The sequence below is a fragment of the Mastacembelus armatus genome, chromosome 5 (assembly GCF_900324485.2).
Source record: "Mastacembelus armatus chromosome 5, fMasArm1.2, whole genome shotgun sequence".
Classification (NCBI taxonomy): domain Eukaryota; kingdom Metazoa; phylum Chordata; class Actinopteri; order Synbranchiformes; family Mastacembelidae; genus Mastacembelus; species Mastacembelus armatus.
Genome location: NC_046637.1, coordinates 9,635,525 through 9,661,062, shown reverse-complemented (window position 1 = coordinate 9,661,062; position 25,538 = coordinate 9,635,525). Strand labels below are relative to the sequence as shown.

The window sequence follows — 25,538 nt, the reverse complement described above, 5'->3', positions numbered from 1 at the left end:
AAGTGAAATGTAGCTGTGTCTTAAACTAACTTTGAGGGTTCTTGCAGTCTTGATTCATAAAATAAAAAATAAAAAAAAACCTTCTCATTAAAATGCTGGTATTTATTTTCAGTTATTCAGATAATTTATTTATCACTGGGAAGGAAACAGTTTAGCATAAGATGTTTTTAAGCATGTTCTCTTTCATTTATATTTAATACATCTTCTAAATGTCAGTTTCATAAATAATTTTAGTTGAGCTTGGCCAGTGCTGTGAGATATTCTAACTAGTTGTAGTAGATCTTCTTTTTACACATATAAGGCTTGACTTGTTAAAAACTAGTTGCATATGTCCGTTCTCTCATTTTCCCATTTTGTCTTTTTAAAGGGTGTTCCTGGAGAGGCTGGAGTGGGTGGTGCTACTGGACCCAGAGTAAGTTGGCAGTCATCATGTAATTTAACTAGTTTGTGGTTATCTGACTGTCAGTGATACGATGTTAATTGTCACTGTGTCACTGATCAGGGAGAACGTGGTTTCCCCGGAGAGAGAGGAGCTGCTGGCCCTCAGGGTCTGCAGGGACCCAGAGGTTTACCTGGAACTCCTGGAACTGATGGACCCAAGGTGAGTTCAGTGTTTGGTGTAATACTGAAAGAAAGGCAGATTATACAGTTTATTAAATATACACAACCTTGATCCTAACAAGGGACCACAGAAGAAATGTGAAGGGTCGCAACAGGAGTAAAAAGCAGAGAGAAGCAAATTTCTACAATGATCCTACAATAACTTTTTTGTAGGATTATTTTAAAAACATCCTTTGATACACTGCAGGAAACATTGTGTAGTTATCATTTCAATAAAATACTGTTATTACAGTAGTGAGACTCCATGACGCAAGACTCTTAATCTGCATTCAGTCACTTTAATAATTAAAATAAATATTTTAATCAGTTTATAAAGTGTGAGCATTTTAAAGAGAAACAGTGACTTCTCTACATTCCTAAATGGCTGGTGTACTTTGGTGTATGTTCAATCAAGCTGCACACCCACTTGTTTATCAGCCATCAACAAATACCAGCCACTGTAGTAATGTGTCACAGCTGCAGGGGAAGAGCTCAGAGCAACTGCTATTTCCACAGTTTTTTTTTTTTTTTTTTTTTTTATCTGGTCAGATTTTAATCCCAGTTCATAGTTTTTCTTCCCTTAAGGTCAGACAGGAGCAGATAGGGAGGATGAGGATTATAGAGCTGACATGAGTGATGGAGGAGGATTGAACAGACAATTTACTCAGGGTGAATCAGGATTCTGAGAAAGGCGCAGAATGATTTGCAGCAAAACTGCACGTTTTACCCCCTTAAGTTAAAATACTACATCAAGGCTGTTTGAGCCGTGTAGTTGCACTTTAATGGATGGAAATCAGCAGCAGAATGTTTTTGGTAAGTCTGAGGCTGCCAACAGAAAGCCCTGCTAATGAGACTGATAAACTTTGTCCAGCACTGGGCCTGGTAAACTTAAAAAATTCAAAGTCGACATTTGCTTCAATTTTCAGTTTTGCTGCAGGGTATAGAGATTTTGGTGTTCTACCTAAAATACAGAATCAATGGTGGGATGGTGGGTCCACCATCAAAATTATCACATGGAATATGATTACATTTTTATAAAAGTAGGCAAATTTTATTTTAATCTGTGAACAACCTGTGTCAGGTAAATAAGACTGAACTCAGCTGTTTTTCAGTCTCACTCCTTTCCATTTGTTTTGTTCCAGTCCTTTGAACAAAACATATTAAAACAAAAATAATTATAGGTCTCTTTTGTTGAATTAAGCAGACGCCTGCTCACTCAGTGACAGCAACATTTTTGTATTTCTGCCTCATATAAAAGAAATGCAAAATTATAGCAAAAGCAATCTTTTTTTTTTAAGAAAAAGAAATCTGAAGTGTGACAGAAAACATATTCACAAAAAAATCTTGCTTCAGCCTAAAATCTTGATTTAATCAGGATGCAAACACTGTTAAATATGTAACAAATGCTACATACAATTATTTAATGTAGAGAAGCCTGAAGTTTCTAGGCGATGTTTCTCTTTTCTCAACCCACGGCTGTAATTGCACTAATCCATCTCCAATAATTTCTGCTCTATAATAGGGAGCTATAGGACCTGCTGGTGCCCCTGGAGCTCAGGGACCCCCTGGCCTGCAAGGTATGCCTGGAGAAAGAGGAGGTGCTGGCATTTCTGGACCCAAAGGAGACAGAGTAAGCCATGACAAGAACATTGTAATGACAGAATATGTTAAATATTAATATGACGCCTGTAACGGCCAGGTGACTGTTTCTTTAATCCCCTTAGGGTGACACTGGAGAGAAAGGACCTGAAGGTGCTCCTGGCAAAGATGGTGCCAGAGTGAGTAAAATGTCATCAGTTTTGTTTTTCATAAATCATAACAGTCAGTGATGCACATAACCCCCATCATGTATTGCTTCACAAATATTCCTACCTTTAAATCTTAAATTATTATGTTAGTTCAAACTTTTGAAAGTCTTAACACACTTTCCCCGTTTCCTGTCACAGGGTCTCACTGGTCCCATTGGTCCTCCTGGCCCTGCTGGTCCCAATGGTGAGAAGGTGAGTATTATATTTTGTCTAAAACTGTCACTAAAAGCATTTTGCTTGTGCTTTCACTTACCATATCTATTTGTGATTGTGATTTGGATCCACATTCATCTTTGGAATCTGTTTTCATATAGGGCGAATCTGGCCCCGCTGGTCCTTCTGGAGCTCCTGGTACACGCGGTGCTCCTGTAGGTATCACAGTTCAACCTGCATCAATTCATTTAAATGTGGGATGCCATTATCTTAGTAAAAAAGAAAAAGTGATTTATCTCAACACCTTTCTACCATTTTCATTTTCAGGAGGATTTTTTGAATATTTTAATACTATTTGTGAGTCAGATTACCTTTAAAGTCAGTCATCCAGAAAGATTAGAGATCATTTTTTTGAGCAGTTCACACACATTTTTTTCTGTTCCTCTCATTCAGCATCATACCCAGAACTAATTTTGGCTGCTTCTCTCCCTTCCTCTTTCAGGGTGACAGAGGTGAGACTGGGCCTCCTGGATCTGCTGGATTTGCTGGACCCCCTGTAAGTAATAAGAAACACTGACCAGTTCTTATATTTGCAGAAAAAAAGTCATGACAAACCCTTGAGTGATCCACACTAGCAAGGTTAATAAGTTACAGCATAAAAAAAACTCTCAATAAAATAAAATTTTATATCAAGTGCAGATCCAATAAAATAAAAAATACTCCTATATTTAATGTCAAAGCACTAAAACTAACATCTTTAAATAACCAGTAATGCAACGTCTCTAGAATGTTAATAATGGAGAAAATATGAAACATCCAATATTTAATTGAATTGTCTTCTCCTGTTTTATCAGTGAATGTTTATTTTATCCTAACATGTTTTTCTCAGTGAATTATTCTGTTGAGTGAGATCAGTGTGTAGACAGTTGGACGTCTTTGTTAGGGATGTCCCAGTCTAACTGGGCCAATTGAGGGGTCTTTTGCCTGATCAGTATAGGCTTTATTGAGCACAAACCTAAGCCTTATCCCTTGCTTTATGTCAGCTGTCACACAAGTATCGTAAACAGAGACTACAATTTGCTGCATGACACAGGCAAAGCTTCTTCAGTGGGGAAATATGTGAAAACTAAAACTGTCCAGTAGGCTATTGTAATGCCTACAATTCAAGCATTTCACAAGAGGCAAACAAAGCTACTTGCACATTCAATACTATCAATTTGATCCGACACCTAAAAAATAAAACACTCTACGGTATATAATGAGTTCACTCATCACATTTTGCTCTAAGCAACACTAACCAGAATTTGATTTGTATTTAAAGTTTACACACTCTGGGATTCTGATTACATTACTTATTCTGTGTGTTCTAGTTTTACAATGTGGAAGTGAGCTCTTAAGACATATTTTAGTTTGTTTACTTGGTTGTTAAAAAGCAAACAAAAACAATGCTAAGTGGGATGGATGGATAGATAGAAAATAATTTCTGTTGAACGCGGTCACAACCCCAGTCAAGTTTCATCATGAAAGAAGGAAAATGTGAGGAAAACTAATGTCCCTCTATACCTTTTTTCTGTCAATTTTAAAATAAAATCAGTGAACTGACAGTATTTATCCAACATTTTAGCAACCACAGCCTAATGGCTACAGCAGACTAATTAAGGTTTTTTCAGAGAGAAATAAATTGAACACAAGTGTGTTTTAATGTTTATGAAGAGAAAGAATGTTATTTTGTCTTTCAAAAACTATGCAGTCTCATTATATCTGAGAGTTTAAATCTTCCGTGTAGATTCATAAAGCTTAGTGGTTGTCATATGTCACAGTGGTACAGTGGTTAGTAGCCCTGTGATAGATAAGTACAGGGTGTGCCCTGCTCCACTACTCTATTTTGATTTCTGTTATGAAACCCCAGAAAACATTTTATAGTACAACTGTTTTCACAGGCTAAGTAACAATAACAATGACCTGCCTTTATGTGCAAAATTAGAATGCCCCATTCACTATATTTATTTTAGGGAATCAGGTAGTTTATGCTTTTTAACAAATAGCTCACTCACAAATTTGAACATGACACATGTAATGACTTATTTCATCATTCTTTTTTAAATAATTTAATTAATTAAATTTTATTTTCTTTTTTAGGGTGCTGACGGTCAGCCTGGAATCAAGGGGGAGCAGGGAGAATCTGGGCAGAAGGGAGATGCTGGTGCCCCAGGACCCCAAGGACCATCTGGTGCTCCTGGACCTGCAGTGGGTGTTACTCTCAGCTGTTACACACTCCTAAAAAATAGTCTTTTTTCTAGTAAAACATAAGGTATTTGCAGTCAAAAGAAGTTTTCTTTCAATAAAGAAATACTTACTGACAGAGGATGAAGGTAAACAAATAATTAGAAAATTCCACATGAACACTGAACAACTTTGTGAAAGCTGTCCTTGTCGCTGATTGTACCACATTAGGTACACAGACCATCTGCCCACTGAATAGATTCCAACATTATTTTACAGTAGCTGAAAGCTTTTTAGTTATGTAGGTTTATACTGTCTTCTATAAAACACACAACTGGCAGACAGTAATGAGAAGTATGTTTGCTATTCCAGGGTCCTACTGGTGTTTCTGGACCTAAAGGTGCTCGTGGTGCTCAGGGACCTCCTGTAAGTGACCTTTTGAAAGTACCAACTGTCTCACTTTCATTTATTTTCTATTATATAGTAGTACATGCAGAAACCATTATTTAATCACATTGTTTTTTGGATGTATCTCAATTATTTACTAAGTATTTACTCTCTAGGGTGCCACTGGTTTCCCTGGAGCTGCTGGTCGAGTTGGACCCCCAGGCCCCAATGTAAGTTCAGTCATCTTATGGTGTAGTTCAACCCAGTATCCTTCCTCCCACACACACATATATATATATATATATATATATATATGTATATATATATATATATATATATATATATATATATATGTATATGTACTCTTATTGATATTTTTGTAGTGTACGCTACTTTCATATATACTAAAAGAATGAGTTGATACATATTCCAATCCCTTACTCTCTAAAACCATTCCACACACAGATTAATTTTAAAAATCATGTACTGTGACAGAAGTCAGGAAGAAAAAATGAGCTTTGTGGTTTACAAGCAAGAACCAGGTGCAGCAGAAGTGTTGCCTGACACCTGAATTATTGTCACCAAGGAAGCGTTTTTAATTAGCACCAGTAAAGCCTGACACGGGCTATTTCAGCCCCTATGCACCACTAAGACAGCTTGTCTCACACAGCAGGAGTTGTCATTTGCTCAGAATGTTTTTACGCTCTAGCTAAAAGAAAGTACAACATATTGTGAGAAAATGTCTGATTGTGTAAGGGTGAGATATGTGTTATTGATAGTTAATTAGAAGATGCACAGGCAACTAGGGGCTCATTAAAATAATAAAAACATGATGGCTCTGTACAGATAAATGTGTGTGTAGGCTACAGAATTGATGTGCTATAATGTAATGTCATTGAATGCATGTGATTCTATTTAACATACGTTACGTCTTCCTCCACTTTTTGTAGGGTAATCCTGGACCTGCAGGTCCTGCTGGCCCTCCTGGTAAAGATGGACCCAAGGGTGTGAGAGGAGATTCTGGACCCCCAGGCAGGCAGGGTGACGCTGGGCTCCGTGGTGCTGCTGGGGCTTCTGGAGAGAAGGGAGATCCTGGAGAGGATGGTCCTCCCGTAAGTTTGTCATTCTTGACTAATATTCTTCTATATAACTCAAGATACTGTTGGGCTTTAACATAATCTATTATTTCTTGATCTTGTCATGGCTGAAATACCCCTCCAGTGCCTCTAAGCACCCACATGCATGAACTGTATATAAGGGACTTGTACTTTCTCTTCAGGCTGCACATCTCCTTGAACACCATCAAAGTGAACACAGGTGCCCATATAGAAAAAGAAAATTATTAAATGTGTTAGCTGTCCACACATCTGTCAACTTTTATGTAGCTCTGTCAGCCAAAAGAGCCAGTTTCATCAGTAATGGACAGCAGCAGAGCACACTTTCTATTAATAAAAAGTGTCCATCACTGACTCTAATAGCAGATCAAGACACATGACAGCACACGGGCAGCACAAGCCCTGTGACAGCCTGATGACAGGATCCCAGGCTTTTACCTTACTTACACTCAGCACTACGCACACACACACACTCACTCACTCTCTCTCTCTCTCTCACACACACAAGCACACATCATAAACACATGACAGTTCCTGTCAAGATAATGGCATATCAGAGATGATTGCATGGTCAAACCTGAAAATAGCCACTGAGTTGAGACCCTATCCAACTACAGAATACATATATGAAATCTTCAACCTGCATCAACACATCAGTCATTGTCACCTGAAAGATGGGTCTCAGGTGTCACTTTGAGCGAGGTGTTTATTGTGAACATGGACTCCAGGAGGTTTCAATGTTGCACTGCAAGACATGGTAGAGTGGACTGTGGTGGTGTAGATGAAGTAGACCTGAGCGCTTTGATGCAGAGATTGATATGTGTAGCCACAGTTCAAATTTGCTAAAATTCAGGGTGAAGCAAATGACAGAACATATAAATCTAAGATCACTCTAAAATAAAGAAACAGGACCATAACAGAAAAAAAAGGAACAGGACACAAGAACAGGACACAAATAAAACCCTTTGAAACACATTCATAAATATCACCAATTATCTGATTGTTGCTGCATTTACCACAAATTCAATGTGTTTCCCACATCTTACTTTTCATTCTCAGGGTCCCCCAGGTCCTTCAGGTCCTCAAGGTTTGGCTGGTCAACGGGGTATTGTTGGTCTACCTGGACAGCGTGGTGAAAGAGGTTTCCCTGGTCTGCCTGGACCCTCTGTAAGTAACATTACAGTAAAATTACAGTTACAATATCCTAAAGCCCTTTTTCAAATTGGTTGTTTTGTAGAAATGTATACCATATTCAATTCAGTTCAGTTGAAATGCCTCAAGAGCACAAGTACACTCAGTACAGAACAGAAAAAAATCCATAACAAGCTCTGGACTGTCATTCTGCTGTGTCCTAATTGGATCACAGTCAAATCGCATCTCACATGAACTGGGGCTTTTCTCCTGGTGAACTAGTTCCACTTGATGTAAAATATGACAAGACACGCGCTTCCATCCCACACGTTTTGATATGTGACATGTGCCATGTCCCCTATGTGAAACATTTCAGCAGACATGTCCTTACACATTAATGTAGGACATGCCAAGAAAACAGCAGTGATGCCAAACTCAGCCAGGAATATTTCAACAGTAGTAAAGTTTTAACTGCACACTATAGTTTCTGTGACAGTGTAGATTTCTGTAAATTTGGAACCTTTGAAGACAGCAGGTATTCAAAGTTTGGAGTTTCTAGACTGAGGCAATATTTTGTGCCATGTTCTTTATTCTTAGCTTTGATCGTTTCAATAAAAACATGCAAAAAATACAAATTCATTTTTAAGATTAAGTAGCCTGCGTGTCAGTTTTTGTCAGAGCATAATTAAGTTAGCAGGTCCTTAAGGCAGGATGAATCAGGTGTCAGTACTGGTTGTAGAAAATGCCATTATGGGAGATTGGTGAATAGATAAAAGTTAAGGTAAGAGCTGTATGTACTATATACGTCTATCTATCTATCTATCTATCTATCTATCTATCTATCTATCTATCTATCTATCTATCTATCTATCTATCTATCTATCTATCTATCTATCTATCTATCTATCTACTTGTTTTATATGTACCTGTTTTTGAACTTGGAGGATATTATTGGCCAAATATATAAACAACAATGTAAGTATAGTGATGTAATAGTGACTACATAATCACACTGTGTAAATGAATGTGCCAGTGGGTGAATCACATGTTGAGTTGTGTCACTGGGTAATTCCTGTCTGAATAGATTTAGCAAAACTGTAATAATAATAAGTCCTTGTCTTTCCTCTCAGGGGGAGCCCGGAAAGCAGGGAACTCCTGGTGCCTCTGGAGACCGGGGACCCCCTGGACCTGTTGGACCTCCTGGAATCACTGGACCTGCAGGCGAACCTGGCAGAGAGGTCAGAGAATGCCGAGCACACAGTGTGTGTGTGTGTTTGGATTCACAGCTATTACAATGTATTTAGCCCAGTGGCTTCTAGCTGTTCATGCTCCATGATTTAAGTCGCAGAATTTACGCACGAAGGCCAAGTCAATTAAAATGCATTGCTATTTGTGTCTTGTATATATTTGCATTGTGTTTACACTGTATTATTAATCAATTTTGCTGGAGCAGAGTTCATTATGCAGCTGATCTCTATTCAATAGGACATCTGGCATTGTGGAGGTGGAAGCTATTAATACTTAATATTGTTCTGTCTTCTGACAGGGAAACCCTGGATCTGATGGACCTCCTGGTAGAGATGGGGCTGCTGGAGTTAAGGTAATAAATACATACTCTTCCTTACTAAGATACACTAGGTCAAATCCTCTGAATTACATATGCCAGGCCTGTCCTTTTAATCCTACCCTGCTAAATCCTCTATAAATTTCTGAAAATGCAGTAACTTTTAATATAGGCAAAATCATGTTGAATCATATTTTTCTGTCTGCTCCCACAAATAAGTTATCCTTTTAGTTTGTAAAAGCTACTGTTGTTGGACAATGTCACTTTTTTGATGCATCTTTTTTCACACATTACATTTTAATTAAATATCTCAAATATATACAGTATATTAGACATTTTACTGTCTTACTGTACCTCAGCATTTCCATATAGACTGAAGGCAGAGGATAGCTTCCCTCTCTTAACTGTTGTGCTCTTTGTGCTGCAGGGTGATCGTGGTAACACTGGTCCTACTGGTGCCCCTGGTGCTCCAGGTGCTCCTGGTGCTCCTGGTCCAGTTGGTCCCACCGGCAAACAGGGAGACAGAGGAGAGGCTGTGAGTAGTAGCACTAAGTAAAAACTGTCTAAAAAATGTGGTGTCAATTTTTTGGTTCAATAATATGTTTCTAGAAAACCTTTAATGTAAGTCAACAAGAGGCATGATTTCAGTGAGGTAGATTTTTCACCTGCTTTAAATTGGCATATTGTTTGATAGTATAAGCACAGAAGACTAACTTGCCTGTGGTTAATGAAATAAAGTGCTCACTTTTCCCATTTTTACTAGGATTTATTTTGAACATTTCAGTAGTTGTATAAAGGTTTGTTGTTACTAATGTACATTATATGCTCCTTAAATGCACTTTAGTGCAGAACTGCCTTACTATAGAAGACATAGTTTACCTTATGGTTACTAAAGTGTCACTAGAAATCTGTCCTCTTATCCTAAGTAGCACTAGTGACCTATGTATATGGTAAAACCAATTATTCCTCATTGTGGCAATGGGGCACAGAGATGAGTATACAGTATGTACACACACTGACTTATAGGTGCTTGGGTGGCAAAATGCTAATGCCTGTTTAAAAACAACACTACTACGTAATGACAATAATAATCCTCACTTAAATAGAAGTTATACACTCAAAACACTGCTTCAGTATTTTTTAAGCACTGTGTTCATACTATAACTACCCTTTGTTTTTGTTTTTCAGGGTGCACAAGGCCCTGCCGGATCTCCAGGACCTGCTGGAGCCAGAGGAATGCCCGTATGTATTTTTACAAACATTAGCACATGTGCATGAACCATATTGAATTAGTTTTGACCTACACAAACCAAAATGAACACAGAACTGTATATGTGAAATAAAGTTTTGAACTTTACAAAATGAAAACGTGTCACCACGCAAACAATGGCAAATTAAGATGTTGTCCACTTGTTCTCAGGGACCCCAAGGACCTCGCGGTGACAAGGGTGAGGCTGGAGAATCTGGTGAAAGAGGACAGAAGGGACACAGGGGTTTCACTGGTCTGCAAGGTCTGCCTGGACCTCCGGTAAGCATCCAGACTGAATGTAAATATATGCATGGCACATATGTGTGTCTTTGTGCAACAAGAGTCTAATGATTTCAAGTGTTCCATGTGCTTCCGTTTACTTGCTTCTTATTATCATCACCGTAATGATCAAGTATGTGTAAACATAATCATCATTTGTTGTAGGGTCAAGCTGGAGACCAGGGTGCAACTGGACCTGCTGGACCTGCTGGACAGAGAGTGAGCACACAGACTTTCAAAAATCATCTCAGTTGATGATTTAATTAAATGTCCCTTTGAACTGAAAGACTAATGAAATGTCTTTAAAGCTTATCATCAAGAGTTTTTCACTATCTTTACACATAGGGACCACCTGGACCTGTCGGCCCTGCTGGCAAGGATGGCACAAATGGCCTGCCAGGACCCATTGGACCTCCCGGACCTCGTGGTCGCAGTGGAGAAACTGGTCCTGCTGTGAGTGTCTACCAGAACTTTCTCCGCCTGTCACATTGTTCTTTTTCTAAATTATAACAAGATAAAACTTAACTCATATACATCCCATATGATGTAAATTAGTGACACAGCACAAAATTCATCTTTACATCCAGTATAGCCTTTTTTTAACATTTTTTTTCAAATAATCAAAGGCACAAATAGAAAAAACATTAACTACACATATAAACACACTGGCCAGTCCAAAATATGGATAAGATCGATATTCTTTTCATTTCAGTTAATTTCAGATTCCATAAAATACTAAAAAGTCAAATTTACAAAATTATAATTTCACTGTCAGTAGCATTCCAATTAGAGGGTCTAAGGACAGAGTGTATTGTTTAAAGTAGAGTTCGCAGTAAAGAGCTATACAAATCCGATTTGACTTGACCGCAACATCAGAATATATATATATACACATACATACATATATACACATATATAACATGTAACACACACAAAAAGAAAAATGCTGCAAAAGGTTTTCAACAATGGAAATGCTCTGAGGGAGCAATTAACTCAATTTGGACAGGCAAAAACAACGTAGATACTTCTGTGATCCCATCAGACTTTGTCCAAAATCACTCACTAATTAATCTTTAGCGGAAACTGCAAATCACAAAATGCATACAAGAGTAAAAGCCTTAAAGTCTGCTGACATGCAAAAATAGCTATTCTTGACATCTGTCCAAATCAAGCTCATCACTCCCTCTAGCATCCCAGTGTTTGTGCTTATAATTTTATAGGTGTTTTGAATTTCCTTAATGTTTGTGCTTTCACCTTTGTATGTGCTCTGTATGTTTGGCATACCACCACAGTAATACATTGTCAAGTAAAACTGAGAATTCACAAGTTTAAAAAAATGTCCAAATGGTGTGAAGCATCAAATATAATTATGTATATTTCTCCCAATTCTTTATTCCTCAGGGTCCTCCTGGCAACCCCGGACCCCCTGGTCTTCCTGGACCACCTGGCCCTGGTATTGATATGTCTGCCTTCGCTGGTCTGGGTCAGACTGAGAAGGGCCCTGATCCTCTCAGGTACATGAGGGCTGACCAAGCTTCTGGAAACCTCCGTCAGCACGATGCTGAGGTGGATGCCACCCTCAAATCTCTCAACAACCAGATTGAGAACATCCGCAGTCCCGAGGGATCCAAGAAAAATCCTGCTCGCACCTGCAGAGACCTGAAGCTCTGCCATCCTGACTGGAAGAGCGGTGAGTGACATGGAGAGAAATTGATCAGATTGGGGCAAGATGATGAAGGAATCAGAGGTTAAATGACATTTCATTGTGGCAGCCAGTTTGGTACAGTCAAGATTTGGGGTAAATAAAGGTTGTGTAGGCTGGGAATACATAATACATTATAACTTAATATATTAAATTTGAAATTATAATCATTTATTCTGCAGCCACAGATACGGGGAGGGGAAAATCTCATCATGGAGGTTGATTTGATGTTTTGTCCTCTCTTTATATCTGTCTGTAGGAGAGTATTGGATTGATCCTAATCAGGGCTGCACCGTTGATGCAATCAAGGTGTTCTGCAATATGGAGACAGGGGAGTCCTGTGTGTACCCCAAGCCTTCTAAGATTCCTCGCAAGAACTGGTGGTCCAGCAAGAGCAAGGAACGCAAACACATCTGGTTTGGAGAGACAATGAATGGAGGATTCCACGTAAGTTGCACCTTGATTTTCAGTTTTCTTTTGAGCTACAGTGTAAAACAAGCACACTTCTGACCATACCCATCAGCGATGATGGAACAGACTTTAAGAAGTGGACAGTGGACAAAACTGTTTTTCGCTCCAATCATCAGCAAACATGTTCTTGTCAGTTTTTCTTTTTACTTCCTATTACACTGAATGTGTGAGAACATAAAATCTAGGTGAAAATTGGTGCAAAACCCCAAATGATAGGCCTTACTTGTCAATAGGAATGCATAACGGTCAAACTAACGCCCCAAAACATGCAACAGACATAACAGATGGTCTAATCATCACTTCCCCTGTCTTACCTGTGGCCTCATGCAGTTCAGCTATGGTGATGACAGCTTGGCACCCAACACTGCTGCCATTCAGATGACTTTCCTGAGACTGCTGTCCACCGAGGCTTCTCAAAACCTCACCTACCACTGTAGGAACAGTGTGGCCTACATGGATGCCTCAGCAGGCAACCTGAAGAAGGCTGTGCTGCTGCAGGGTTCCAACGACGTGGAGATCAGAGCTGAGGGCAACAGCCGATTCACTTATAGTGTGATGGAGGATGGTTGCACGGTAAGACTGAACATTAACAGTTTTTCATGTTAATATATTGTATTGTACATGCATATGCTAAATCATGTTTACAGTGGAATAAAATAAAACTTTAAATAGAAAAAATATATTTAAATTGGTATATGGGTCAGGTTCCCTTTGTTATAAGTATTCAGCATTCTCTCTTTTACTCTCTGGTGTTCATTCACTCATTAACCCAGTCCATTCTCCACAATTTTAGAGATGTCACAGGTCATTTACCAGCCATTGTATTGTTTCCCTCTGCACAGAAACACACGGGACAGTGGGGCAAGACAGTGATCGAATATAAATCACAGAAGACCTCTCGTCTGCCCATTGTGGACATTGCCCCTATGGATATTGGTGGAGCAGAGCAGGAGTTCGGGGTTGATCTTGGGCCAGTCTGCTTCTTGTAAAGAGGTCTAAAAGAAGATAAAGAAGTAAAATTTTGAAAAAAAAAATACAATGAAAGAGGAGCACACTTCAGAAAAAGGAGGAAAGAAAGAGAGAAAGAAAAATCAAGACACTTTTTTGAATGGGACTTGTCTTCTAAATAAAAAGTGCTTTTTTCCAAATCGAACTCCATAGGATATCTGCACTGAATGGCACCAGCAACTGTCATCTCTGATTCATTCAGCATTGCCTCCAATTGCCTCCCCTATGGACACCTGGCATTCCCCAAAAGCCCCTACTTCACCCTGGGTGAACAGCAACCCCCTTTGCCTGCTACAAACCCACATCCATCAGTAAAGAGGAGGAAGTATGAGCATAGTATGGCAACATACCAGGGAACTAGAGAGAAAAATGTGCTGGAGTTATTTATTTATTGTTAAGATTCGGGTCCCAGGTGTGGGAGGACTGAGTTTGTTACTAAGTAATAAGAAGAGCCAACTTACACATATTTAAAAAAAAGAAAGAAAAAAAAAAAACTTTATCCACCAACTTCCTCTTACTTCCTCCTCTATCCTAGCTACCCTATTCCTGTACCATATCCACTAAAGCATACACATCTCTTTGAAACCAAAAATCTAGCAACTTAGAAAGTGCAGGTGCTTTTATTTCTGTCACCACAGTGTGTATCTAAAAGTTACTGTGTATTATAATAAAAGTCAATGGTGCTATTGTTGAAAAACAGTCTATTTTTTAACAATCATATACTCATTGTAGTGACCTGTATATATGTATATGTGTGTATACATATATATACAGTTTCTCAAAGAGAGCATATTACCCTGGGATTTTAGATTTCAGGGTTACAAATGTCAACTGCCTTGCCCCAACCTCTTCCTTAAACCTATAAACAAACAGGCCCCTAATGAAGTATTACAATCAAGGCATGTCCAATTTGGAATGAATTTAACTTTTTTCTTTAGATTTGTTTTGATATTTTAAGTCTACCTCACACTAAAAAAAACTAAACTAAGGTCTATTCCCCTGAATCTTTGCTTTTACAAATCCAATTTTTTTTAGGAAAATAAGTTTGATTATGAAAACCCAGTCTGCTACCCCTGTTTTGCTGGGACCTTTGACCCCGATCCCTCTCTAATTCCTCCCTTCAGTCTCCTCACACAGGGCATACCTTCTGTCTGGCAAAAACACACACCATTGCAGAGATTTAAGGTGTGTTTGAATTTGTTGCTCCAGTTCTACAGCCAGTGCAGATGGTTCTTTTGTGTGAGGTTGTGTATATTTTTTATTAATAATAGTATTATTATATTATTATGATCATGACTTGTTTTTGTTACGTTTTAATTAATGTAAATTGGAAATAAAAGACAAAACCCAGGCTGAAGTTCCTTTTTATTCATATTCCATTATGTGAAATATCTGGGACAATGGTTTTGACTCTTCCCCAAGGAGATTCCCTAAAAAAAAAAAAAAGTCACACCTAAACATTTCACTGTGCCCTGCTTACACCTTACACTGTTTTTTAGTGGTGATGTCCAGATGTATTAACAGGGAGACAAAAACAAGATTTCACAAAAAGGCAGTGGAAGGATTGATGAATGTGGGGCCATTATCATTGGTGAAAATTTATATATGTATAAGATAGTTTTCCAATCATTTCCTTCAGTTTGTACATATAGGTAAAGATGCCATGATTTGTGAGTGGGCACTTGTAATGCAAGAGCGCACTTCACAACGTTGGTGATTTGGGTCAAGCCACAGGTCTTCCTATTTCCTGTCTGCCTCTCTACTTTTTAAATAAAGGCAAAAATGCCCCAAAATTTAAATACAGAAAAATAAAAGAAATACCAAACACTGCCAAACCTCTTTCAGCTCATTCTGTGAACTTGTGTCTTCTTGTATATCTATCACTTCTCTCTCATTTTGCCCTTTTCAACATAGAGTAGCAATAAACAGTTGAAGCATTTCTATGAATGAAGTGGCACAATGTTTTTGTTTTTTATACATTTGCTGTTTTTACCCTGAAATTGCTTTTAATATTTAATGTTATGGTTTCCAATCTGACTTTATCCTATTACTGGCACACAAACAGGAGAGAAAACAAATCAGCAGGACAGCCATATATATCCAATAAAAAAAAAAAAATACATACAGAAAAAAAAAAAAACTACACACAAAAGATATGCTTGGTTCTTGTGTTTGTGATTATTGTACCATAATGAGCCAAGAAGGATAAAGATTATATCAATGGTAACAGTGTATTTGGGAAACTGAACTCTAGTAACATCAAAATTAGATTCAGTATTTTAGCCAGACAGGTAACATTCAAGACGCATTCTAAGCATGGAAAGTTACACCGACGTTGCTTCACTGTTCACAGTTTAGTTTATGAAGTCACAAAGCAAAAATCCAACTTTTTATTCTCACTTTTTAGCCTGTGGTCTACCACCAAAGATCAGGATTTACATTACCGTTACAAATTAATAACATTACTCTTCTACTTCTGCTTTAACTAATTGTGTTTATCCTCACCAACACATGCCACATTTAACACATTATAGTAAGTTACACAGAAAGTTTTGCCTCTGCTGTCACCAACTCCAAACTTTATTATATCCATTAGTTAACACTTTAATAGTTGATAACTGTACACTTTAATCCCTTACAGATTAAAGGATATATAACATGCTGGAAACATTGAGCTAAATGCTAATACCAGCATGCTATCATGCTGTCACTATTAACATGCTGATGTTTAGCAGGTACAATGTTACATACGACCATCAACTGGTTTAGTTTAGCATGTTAGCATCCGAACATTTGCTAATTAGTGCTAAACACAAACCACAACTGAGGCTGGTGGGAATAATGTCAGTACTTTGTAAAAATTTCACCTGCTTTTAAAGGAGCAATATGTAGCACTGACACCTGGCGTTTAAAATGGGTAATGCAGGTCATTGTCAAAATAAAAGTCAGAAAAGTTCGACTCCAGGACTCGGTACTTCCTTCCATGATTGGATCACACTGTGACAGCTAGTAACTAGCATTAGTTTCATATGTGGCAACCCGTTGTATCGTAAAAATACTGTTGACTACTTTTTAACTAAAACCTATATTTTTATTTTTATGCAAAGACTACATTTACAATTAATCAGGTCTCGAATTTAACACTAGTGGGAACAATATATTGCAATGGCTGGCATTTATTTATTTTTTTTGTTTGTTTGTTTGTTTGTTTGAAAAGTCAGGCAAAAGGAGCCATGTTGCCGTACACATCCAGACCATCTTTTCAAAATAGGCCTAAGTGAAATTGTGTTTCTAAGTTGATGCAGCTTTAATTCATTTCTTGGTGCTTTTCAGTCGTCCACAACTTTAAGAACTTTTTATAAGAATGTGCAACTGCTAAAACTGTATTAAGATAAAGTGAAACAACATGCAAATGAGCAAAATATGGATTTTTTAAAAATAATTGCTAAGTGTAACGTAATCTTTAATATTTAATTTAGAATTATTACAATCTACAATAGATTAAGTGTTTTGAATTAAAAAGCCACATTTATGACCAAATATCCTATACTATAAATAGAGCTCTGACCTTTGAAACATTCCAAATTCATACATGCAGGAGGCGCAACATTGCTTGTAAGCTGTAATGGACAGCAGCAGCTGATGCCACATTTACAAATATCTATGGGAAATTTCAAAGGGGAACATACTGGCTGTGGTATTGTTATTAGAGAAGACAGTATTTCAGATTAGCATGACTCTTTCATGCTCATTTTCTGATTTACAACAGTACGTAGCTATATTAGCCTACATATTGTTCCTTTAAAATAAAGTATTGGGTAAATATATAAAATGACACAGGGATGGTACAGGAGGAAAAATGAAGGGACCACCAGGTTATTACAATTCATTTGAAGGGGAACATGAATGTTTATACATATTTTATCATAAATCATCCAGTAGATGTTGAATGACAGATCGACAAATAGACACTGCACTGCTTTAGAATGGCTAAACATTCTTTTAAACCAGTGGTTCCCAACTATTTGACTTGTTGACTCCCTTAAAATAATGCAATGGAAACGTCTGTCCCCCCGTTACATGGCCTACATGTCTGCTCCACAAATGTTTTTTTTTCCTTTCCTTATTGTGCTTGAATAATCTTTGAAAGGCCAGAAGTACCTAGCTAAAAGTAAATAAATTTAAAGAAAAAATGAAAGTAATTTTGTATGTTTTGAACTTTTGTATGCTGTTAATAATTTTGTGACCTCAAAGATTGAATTAGTGACCTCCTGTGGGGGTCCCAGTCCCCAGGTTGGGAACCACTGTTCACACACATTAAATATTTCTGATTTTGTATTACCACCAGTGAAGTGACAAATAATCATCCATTAAACCACACAATATCCCCTCCCCAGGAGAATAATCCTCATTAAATATGACACATTAAATATGATTATGATGAACTAAAATGAAATGATAATAAGTGGCATTTAATCCAGTCACGTTTTGTTATATTTTTACATAACAACACTGAGCTGGATATTCATTGCAGCAACAGTATACATGTCAGAAACACTATTAATCATAGCATTACAAGAATTAAAAATACTAACTGAAAAAAAAATTACTCATTTTATTGTCAAAGCCTTTTGCTTATTTTCACAGTGTCTTGAAAAAAAAAATATGACAGTCTATACAACACAGTGTGGAGGGGATTGAAAATGTAGGACTTTATATGAATTAAAGATAAACCAACAGCTTCTCTGAGGATAAATGGGTGTGCTAATATAATTCTTAATGATTCATTTGTAAATGTAGTTGAAATTTCTGTGTACCAATCAATGACAGCAGCATGTACAATAATTATAGTTGAATAGCCAAATATTACAGTGCTGCAGGTTGGGGACAAAATAACTCACCTCCAGCTCTAATGGCTTAAATCTAGATCAGCTGTTCGCCACTGAGACAAAACAACTGGTTTAATGAGGGCTTAAATAATATCCGTGCAAAATCAGTGTAATCAAAGTAAATGTGGTTGTAACAATGCACAAACACACCACATGCATGCACAAAAAAGCAATTAGATGATAGCACACATTTGGGTAAACACACTCCAGCTGATAAGGGCCTTTCAAGTGTTCATTAAGGGTCAGTTGGTCAAAGACGTCTAATTAGAGCTTAATGAAAGATAAAAACTACAGTATGAGGCATGGTGGGAGATGAAAAGAAAAGGAAATAGGGACTAAAAGGGGAGACCGAAGGTTATACAGTTCAAAGAAGTATTTTTACATATTCATATTTAGAACTTTCATCTTGTTTTATGTTTTTTTGTTCTTGCCTCAGTGCAAATGGTAAAATGAATAAACAAATACTCATCTTGTATTTCTCCTTAAAGTAAGAAAAACTAATGGGAAAAGAAATATTAAGTTAAATATGACAGTCTCAGTAGTAACAAATGCAAAGAAATTCTGCCATCACACAACACAGTTAAATATTTCCCCTGTATCTTCCATAGACATTCCATGCATCAGTTTGAAGTTTACCAGCAGCTCGCCATAAAAATGATATTATTCCATTTGAATTACAGCCGAGCAGGAGTTTAGAAACCAGTGCTTAGGGTGTCTGTCTCTGTGGGGGTTTTGCGTGGGCTGGGTAAACTCTTCAGGTACTCCAAATGCCTGCGGGCCTCGGCTTGGTTCTGCCTCACATAGTACACTACATACACAATGACCATGAAGAACCACACAAACATTGTCACCAACATGGCCACATCAGTGGTTTTCCTCTGCAGGCTACAGAAATTCACCCCAGAATCCAACAACTTGACCAGTGGTTGACCTGCATATTCACCCTGTGGCCCCGGGTCCTCCCACCTGCTGACTTCACCCACCCCCCTCACAGAGCTCTCACAAATTATGCCGTTCACCGTCTCAGGTTCCAGGTTCAGAGCCTCCATCAGTTCCTGAAGGGTGCAGTCACAGTGCCAGGGGTTGTGGTAGAGTCGTGTCTTTGCGCGGGTGGAGCCAAACTCATCCCTGCTGGCCTGCCTCAGCTGATTATGTGAGAGGTCCAGAAGGCGCAGCTCAGGACCCAGATGCCGCAAGGCCCCTGAGGCAAGTGAATCGATGCGGTTGTGGGACAAATACAGGTCCCGCAGGTGAACCAGGTCACTGAAGGCACTCTCAGGGATGTTCCGGATGTAGTTGCGTTCCAGATGAAGGGAAACAGTTTCTGGTGGGATCCCCTCTGGGATCTCCTGCAGGCCGGCATCCGAGCACAGGACCGTGGCTGTGTCCCAAGCACATTGGCAGCTGTCTGGACACTGGGATGACGCTTGTCCCCACAAAACCCAGAAGAAGAGTGAGACACACAGCCATGAATGAAGTTCCACTCTTTTACCGCTCCATCTTCCTCCACTGACGCTGGCACGTCTCTCCTCACAGCAGCCTGTGCACATCGCCTCACCATAGCCCCCTGACACACACCAGGTCCCAATCAGATACGCACGGTCACACCAGGAGAATCTGGGAGACTGGGAGAAACGGCGTCAGTCTTGAAAAGATGTGCCCCTCTCTCACTTTACAAATCATTGAAATAACACATACAACAAAATGAACACTGACATGGGAGATTATGATGTTTAGGAGGAGGAGGAGGAGAAAAAGGTCAATGAGTAAATGGTTAGCCTATTTATCTGATAAATACGCTCCTGCACAGAAAGACCTTCTAGGCATCAAAAAATTAAAAAAAGGACAACATGCCTTTTTACTCATAACGCACTGAAACTAATTTAGATTTGGTGGTGCTGTTAGTTAATAACTTTGAAAGGAAATTGGACTTTTAGATGGGGCAACAGTGTTTTATTGCAGTGATTCCCTCATGAATCACAGTTTAAGTAGCAATAATGACAGCTTGTGATCTAATAGCATTGTAACTCTCCATTAAAAAGCCATAAATCATTACACGTGATCATTTGGACTCACACCACCCCCTTTCTACTGTGTCCTTCCTGTGGTTCATTTTTAGCACCAGAAAAGAAGCATCACATTGCATTCATCAATACATGTTCATCTCATTTATCTCTCTATTTATTTTCCCGTGATGCCATACCCCCTTAATCATATTCCATGGATAGAGGAAGGGAGTGTGCATTGTAGAGACTGAGGCTGGAAAGGGTTGAGATCGATAGCACTAGTATTGCCTGCTACACTATTAACAGCAAGAACATCAATAGTGCCTGAGTCCCACAGTGTCAATAAGTGACAGAGCTGGAAAAAAATAACCCAGCCATAGTTCAGGTATTAGCATCTGCTCACTACTCTTGCAGTGAAGAGGCAAAAGTTGAAAAAAAAAAAAAAAGCAATTTGACTAAACTGCATCACATGGACAAAACCACTGGAGAATACATTACATGTGTTACAGTAACTGTTGAGCTATTTTAGAGCTGCCCAGTCTCATCTGCCTGACTTTTTTTCTTTTTTTTTTAATCTATGTGGGTCTCTAAATGGTGTCAGTGTAGTTTGTTCAGACAATCCAATCAGGTGTTTGTAGAACATTCTTGTTTTTCCTGAGACAAGTTCAGTCAAATGATGTTCTTGTTTCAAGATAGAAATCACAATATGCTCCTTGAATTGGATTAAAAGACCATCCTCTTAAATGTCAAGCACTTTGTGTTTTCTGCCTGTCTTCATAACAGAATCAAACCTGCCATGCGTCTCCATTTTCCTGCATAGGGAGCATACACTAAAGGCTTCAGCCCCTGACTAACAGTGGCCTAGATTTGGCTGATAATGCCTAAAGGTGACTGGCTGACTGACAGCCCTGTGATGCCCATCAAGTGTGCTCTGTGAGCAGAGGTGAGAATTTACCACCACAGAATTTCCACACGGAATGTAAATGCATGTAAATCCTCAATTAACAAAAAGAATCATCTGCCGCATGAATAAGAATGGGAATGAGAAAGGCTGCAAACAAAGGGATGGAAAAAAAACACTCCCAAAGCAAATGCAGCTGCCGCTGTGGTTACAGCTGGTGATTGCAATTTTGTTTTAAAAATATCGCTCCCTACCTTTCAAAGTAAAGGACGTAGGTTCAATAGATAATATATATCACAGCGACTTTTTCTCCTTTATGAGCGTGGGTTCATCTCAAGTGCAGTACCTTTAGATTATAAGATTAACCTGCACTGTTCTCAAACATTTCCGAGGAAATTTCATTTCGACTATAAATTACATTAATCTGGGTGTGACAGGTCAGCTGTACTATCTGAAAAAGACGCAAGTCATATAACAACAGCTTCTTAGCGCCATGTAAACAAACAAACACTTTTGAATTAGTCAGAATTAAGTTTTAACGTGCGTCCTGTTTATGTGCTTTTGTATTCGCCTGATTAAGATACTGTTAAAAAAGTTAGTCCAAATGAAAGAGATAAATCCCCGACTGTACCAGACTGTGGCAACCACATGATCGCTGATAAACACTGCAAACATGTTATTACAAGAATAATAAAGTCAGCGATTGCATCCCCTACATATGGACATAGATGGATAAGAAGTATTCGCTAAAATAACTTACCTGCAAACTGGTTCTTTTCAGGTTTGAGACCCAGTAGGCAGGTAAAAATGCGATTTTAGACTCCGTTTGTAATTTTTAGTCTGGGTTTTCTCGACGGCAGACCGGACAACATCTTCTTCTTTAATGTTGAAAGATTTTTGACTGAGGTATGACAGGAAAATCAGTTGTGGATCTGCGGTTTGTCGCGGCTTCAGCACCGACTGTGGTGCCAGAGGGCAGATAGAGCAATAAAGAGGAAAACTCCCTCTCTCTCCCTATCTGTGTGTGTGTGTGTGTGTGTGTGTGTGTGTGTGTGTGTGTGAGTGCGCGCGCGCCAGAAGCAAAAAACAAATATAGGGGCGTGCCATCATCACTTGCACAGATTTGTGAGAAAGATTACTTCCCTCTGTATAAGATATTAACCTAATAACTCAAAGGTTTCATTGGATTCTATAGAATGACATTTTCCCAAGAAGACATAACATCCTACAAAATTTGATTGGTATCCTGGCAGGTATAGGTTCTCAGGTTAAAAAAAAAAAAAAGTATGCTGTATATATATACATAGCTTTTAGTCCAGAAATATGAAATGTCACCTTCAAAGCCATGTATACTTGTAATGTGTCAGACTGAAAAATATTAGACATTTGCAGCTGTCACTGTGTTTTCCACAGACAAACAGCAGGAAAGACTGACGGGGCGGAAACAGACATGATTAAATGAAAGATGCACCACTTCTAATCAGTCACGTCTTTGTTTCCAGGCGTAGTCTTGGGTAAATAGAAAGAGACTACATATCATTGTGCAGAGACCTTAAACTGGAGATCTATTGTTTATAAAGTTGGAAAAAAAAAAGATTTCAGCATGTAGACACTGAAAAGGACCTTGAAACTCTCAAGCTAAACATGATCATTAATTTCCATGTAAAGCATTTACACACTGTGACACAAAATAACAATTCTACAGTGTATGTGGGTGAGATGTTAGGTTTACACTTCACCAGTACAAGTGGCCTGCTATCTTTTTTTTTTTTTTTTTTTGCTGTTTTACCATGAGCAGAAAGCATATCTACTCATACAGCTGAGCCCTGAGGGGGGAAAGGACAATTCTGACAGCCATGATGGCAGCACATATCCCCTGTCTCGCCTGCCTGTCCTGCTGCCATCAACCTGCTGTGACATTTCTACTCCTGACAAAAATAATACTAAATGCTGAAAATACATTGCATTTTTTCTGCTTTACAGCTGAGTTTTCATGAATGTTTTGCCCATGATGGTTGATTGTCTCTGTAGCTGCCTGAGGACAAGCTAAACTTTGTGGTTTTTCAGATACAAAGCACATGAGCATAATGAGAAATCACACTATGGCAGACAGACAAATTCCAAAAAGTATTACATATTGTCTGTTTCTCTGGTCCCTGAAACTGAGAGTGAATGGCATGATGATGGATGAGAAGTTCAATTTGCAGCAAGGAAATGGAAAACATGAGTTGAGCCAGGGAGAGAGGTGGTTATGTAGTGTCTAGCTGGGATATTATCAGAAGAAGCAGTTCTAAAGGAGTAATTTGTTGATGACAAGGTTGACAATATGCAGTCTAGTGGAAAAACCTGACTGGTGAAGGGAAGCACCTTAGCATCATGTCTTTGATTTGGCTGTGGTCCTCTGATGCGGAAATTGAATGAGCCTTACACAAATTTGTAAACAGACAGAGGCAGTGGAAAATATGTGATCATCAGAAATCTACTCCTCCAAGACACAGAGTGCATGCACAGTCAGGATGGTTACTATCTGCTCCTGGCTTCATGTCGAGTATGGCTGATGGAGTGGGGGAGAGAGCAGTGGCATGTTTCTTTTAACTAGCCTGCGATTCTCCTGGGATTGAATCCACTAAAAACGGGTCAGGCTGGGGGCAGGTATTCTGCTGAGGTTCTCAGTAGCCATTTTTTCAGTGTGGCCAAATGGGACTTGCCAGTGCTAGAGTCATCTAAAAATGCTTGCAATTGAGGACCAGCATAAAGGTTTAGTTTCTTGCTGTGCCCTTAGAAAACGACGATGCAGATGAAAAATCACCCCTGCTGTCAAAAAAAGGGCATTTTGAGGACATGTTGAATATTAAAATACAGCCAAATCATTCTGCTATTTCCTGTGCACAGCAATCAGCCAAGTCCACTTGATCATGAGTAAGCCTGAAATTGTGCATGCAAGGGTAAAGCAGCGGCTGGAAATCCAAGTGAATACATACAAGTCAGTTTTTCATCGTTTAAAGTTGGTGTTTCTCTCAAAGTTTCTGCAATTACGCTGCTGTGATCAATATGCCTTTGCTACATCCTGCCTCTCTGCAAAAGATTCTATTATGTTTCTCCCAAAACAACACAGCACTGGTTAGCAGAGATTACAATATGAATCATGTGAGGTTAAAAGGAGCTCACAAATGTGAACAGATTAGATTGAGACCTTGGCTCAAGTCCAACACAACTGAGAGCAGAGTAATAACACTAAAATGTGTGTGTGTGTGTGTGTGCGCGTGTGTGTGTATGATACAAAACAGGATGCAAACGCAAGAGTTCCTTTCAACCGCAATTAAAAACATCCAGTGCACTCTAAGCCAAAAGGGAAATAATTCAGCTGTTGACACTTCAGACTAAATATAGATTACTCAATAGTTCAGGGGATTTATAGTTATAATTTGTGTTATGTGTGAAAATGTCTTGACTTACAGGCATCTGATGTTCATACTATCAAAGAGTATAAAAAGCTTCACAGTTTCAATTAAGACAGAAACAAAGAAAGCAGAGGAGTGACAAAGAAACATGGTAAAAGGGTGTTGTCGCTGAAGAATTAACAGTCTGCACCCTGAACACAATGAATGACAAATGAGAAAAAACAAAAGGAGCGGAGCAACAATAACAGCTCTAAGTAAAATGCTTTTTTTTTCCACTACTGTGGCATTTGCACAATGACACCGGCACAGATACATGTAGAACGCACAGCAATTCTAAAGCAATATGTTACATGCAATAATCGGGGAGGTTGAGGGGAAGGAAAATTTGGAGTATTAATGAGAGAATTCGTGGCACATCCCCAGACTTTATTAAAGAGAAATTGACTGTTCAGCTCGTCCCCCTGCTGCTAACCTTGTCATGACACTGGCTGCCATGAGGAGCACCTCTTTGTGATGCTTGGAAATTTAATTTCTCAGAATTAATCGGGTCTTATTATTGACGCTTTGATCTTGGAACCAAGAGAAGTAGCCCCTGTATCTCTTTGTAGTGCTACAGTTAATGTCAGCATGCTGGAAATGAAAGGATGAACC

The 25,538-nt window shown here is 38.7% G+C and overlaps 2 protein-coding genes across 2 annotated transcripts in view; one reads left to right on the top strand and one right to left on the bottom strand.

Moving 5' to 3' along the window:
- Positions 1-15,041, top strand: part of col2a1b (collagen, type II, alpha 1b) — a 42,694-nt gene extending 27,653 nt beyond the window's left edge. Inside the window, exons 32-54 of the mRNA XM_026307638.1 lie at positions 368-412; positions 503-601; positions 2,123-2,230; positions 2,325-2,378; positions 2,547-2,600; positions 2,723-2,776; positions 3,064-3,117; positions 4,701-4,808; positions 5,157-5,210; positions 5,348-5,401; positions 6,122-6,283; positions 7,346-7,453; positions 8,548-8,655; positions 8,964-9,017; positions 9,409-9,516; positions 10,170-10,223; positions 10,402-10,509; positions 10,675-10,728; positions 10,855-10,962; positions 11,911-12,199; positions 12,471-12,658; positions 13,013-13,255; positions 13,525-15,041. Coding sequence (XP_026163423.1) covers positions 368-412; positions 503-601; positions 2,123-2,230; positions 2,325-2,378; positions 2,547-2,600; positions 2,723-2,776; positions 3,064-3,117; positions 4,701-4,808; positions 5,157-5,210; positions 5,348-5,401; positions 6,122-6,283; positions 7,346-7,453; positions 8,548-8,655; positions 8,964-9,017; positions 9,409-9,516; positions 10,170-10,223; positions 10,402-10,509; positions 10,675-10,728; positions 10,855-10,962; positions 11,911-12,199; positions 12,471-12,658; positions 13,013-13,255; positions 13,525-13,671 — 2,415 coding nt within the window. The 3' untranslated portion in view covers positions 13,672-15,041. The remainder of the gene's footprint in view (positions 1-367; positions 413-502; positions 602-2,122; positions 2,231-2,324; positions 2,379-2,546; positions 2,601-2,722; positions 2,777-3,063; positions 3,118-4,700; positions 4,809-5,156; positions 5,211-5,347; positions 5,402-6,121; positions 6,284-7,345; positions 7,454-8,547; positions 8,656-8,963; positions 9,018-9,408; positions 9,517-10,169; positions 10,224-10,401; positions 10,510-10,674; positions 10,729-10,854; positions 10,963-11,910; positions 12,200-12,470; positions 12,659-13,012; positions 13,256-13,524) is intronic.
- A 3,278-nt stretch (positions 15,042-18,319) lies between these two features.
- On the bottom strand, positions 18,320-22,456 carry LOC113130576 (leucine-rich repeat-containing protein 3-like). The gene is made up of 2 exons (XM_026307323.1): positions 22,247-22,456; positions 18,320-20,204 (listed from the first exon to the last, which is right to left on the bottom strand). The coding sequence occupies exon 2, from the start codon at positions 20,127-20,129 to the stop codon at positions 19,272-19,274; it is 858 nt and encodes a 285-aa protein (XP_026163108.1). The 5' UTR covers positions 20,130-20,204; positions 22,247-22,456; the 3' UTR covers positions 18,320-19,271.
- Positions 22,457-25,538: the final 3,082 nt, after the last annotated feature.

What these genes read in the sequence shown, in the direction of transcription:
- LOC113130576 (XM_026307323.1), bottom strand. Translation starts at nt 20,129, where the DNA reads ATGTGCACAGGCTGCTGTGAGGAGAGACGTGCCAGCGTCAGTGGAGGA.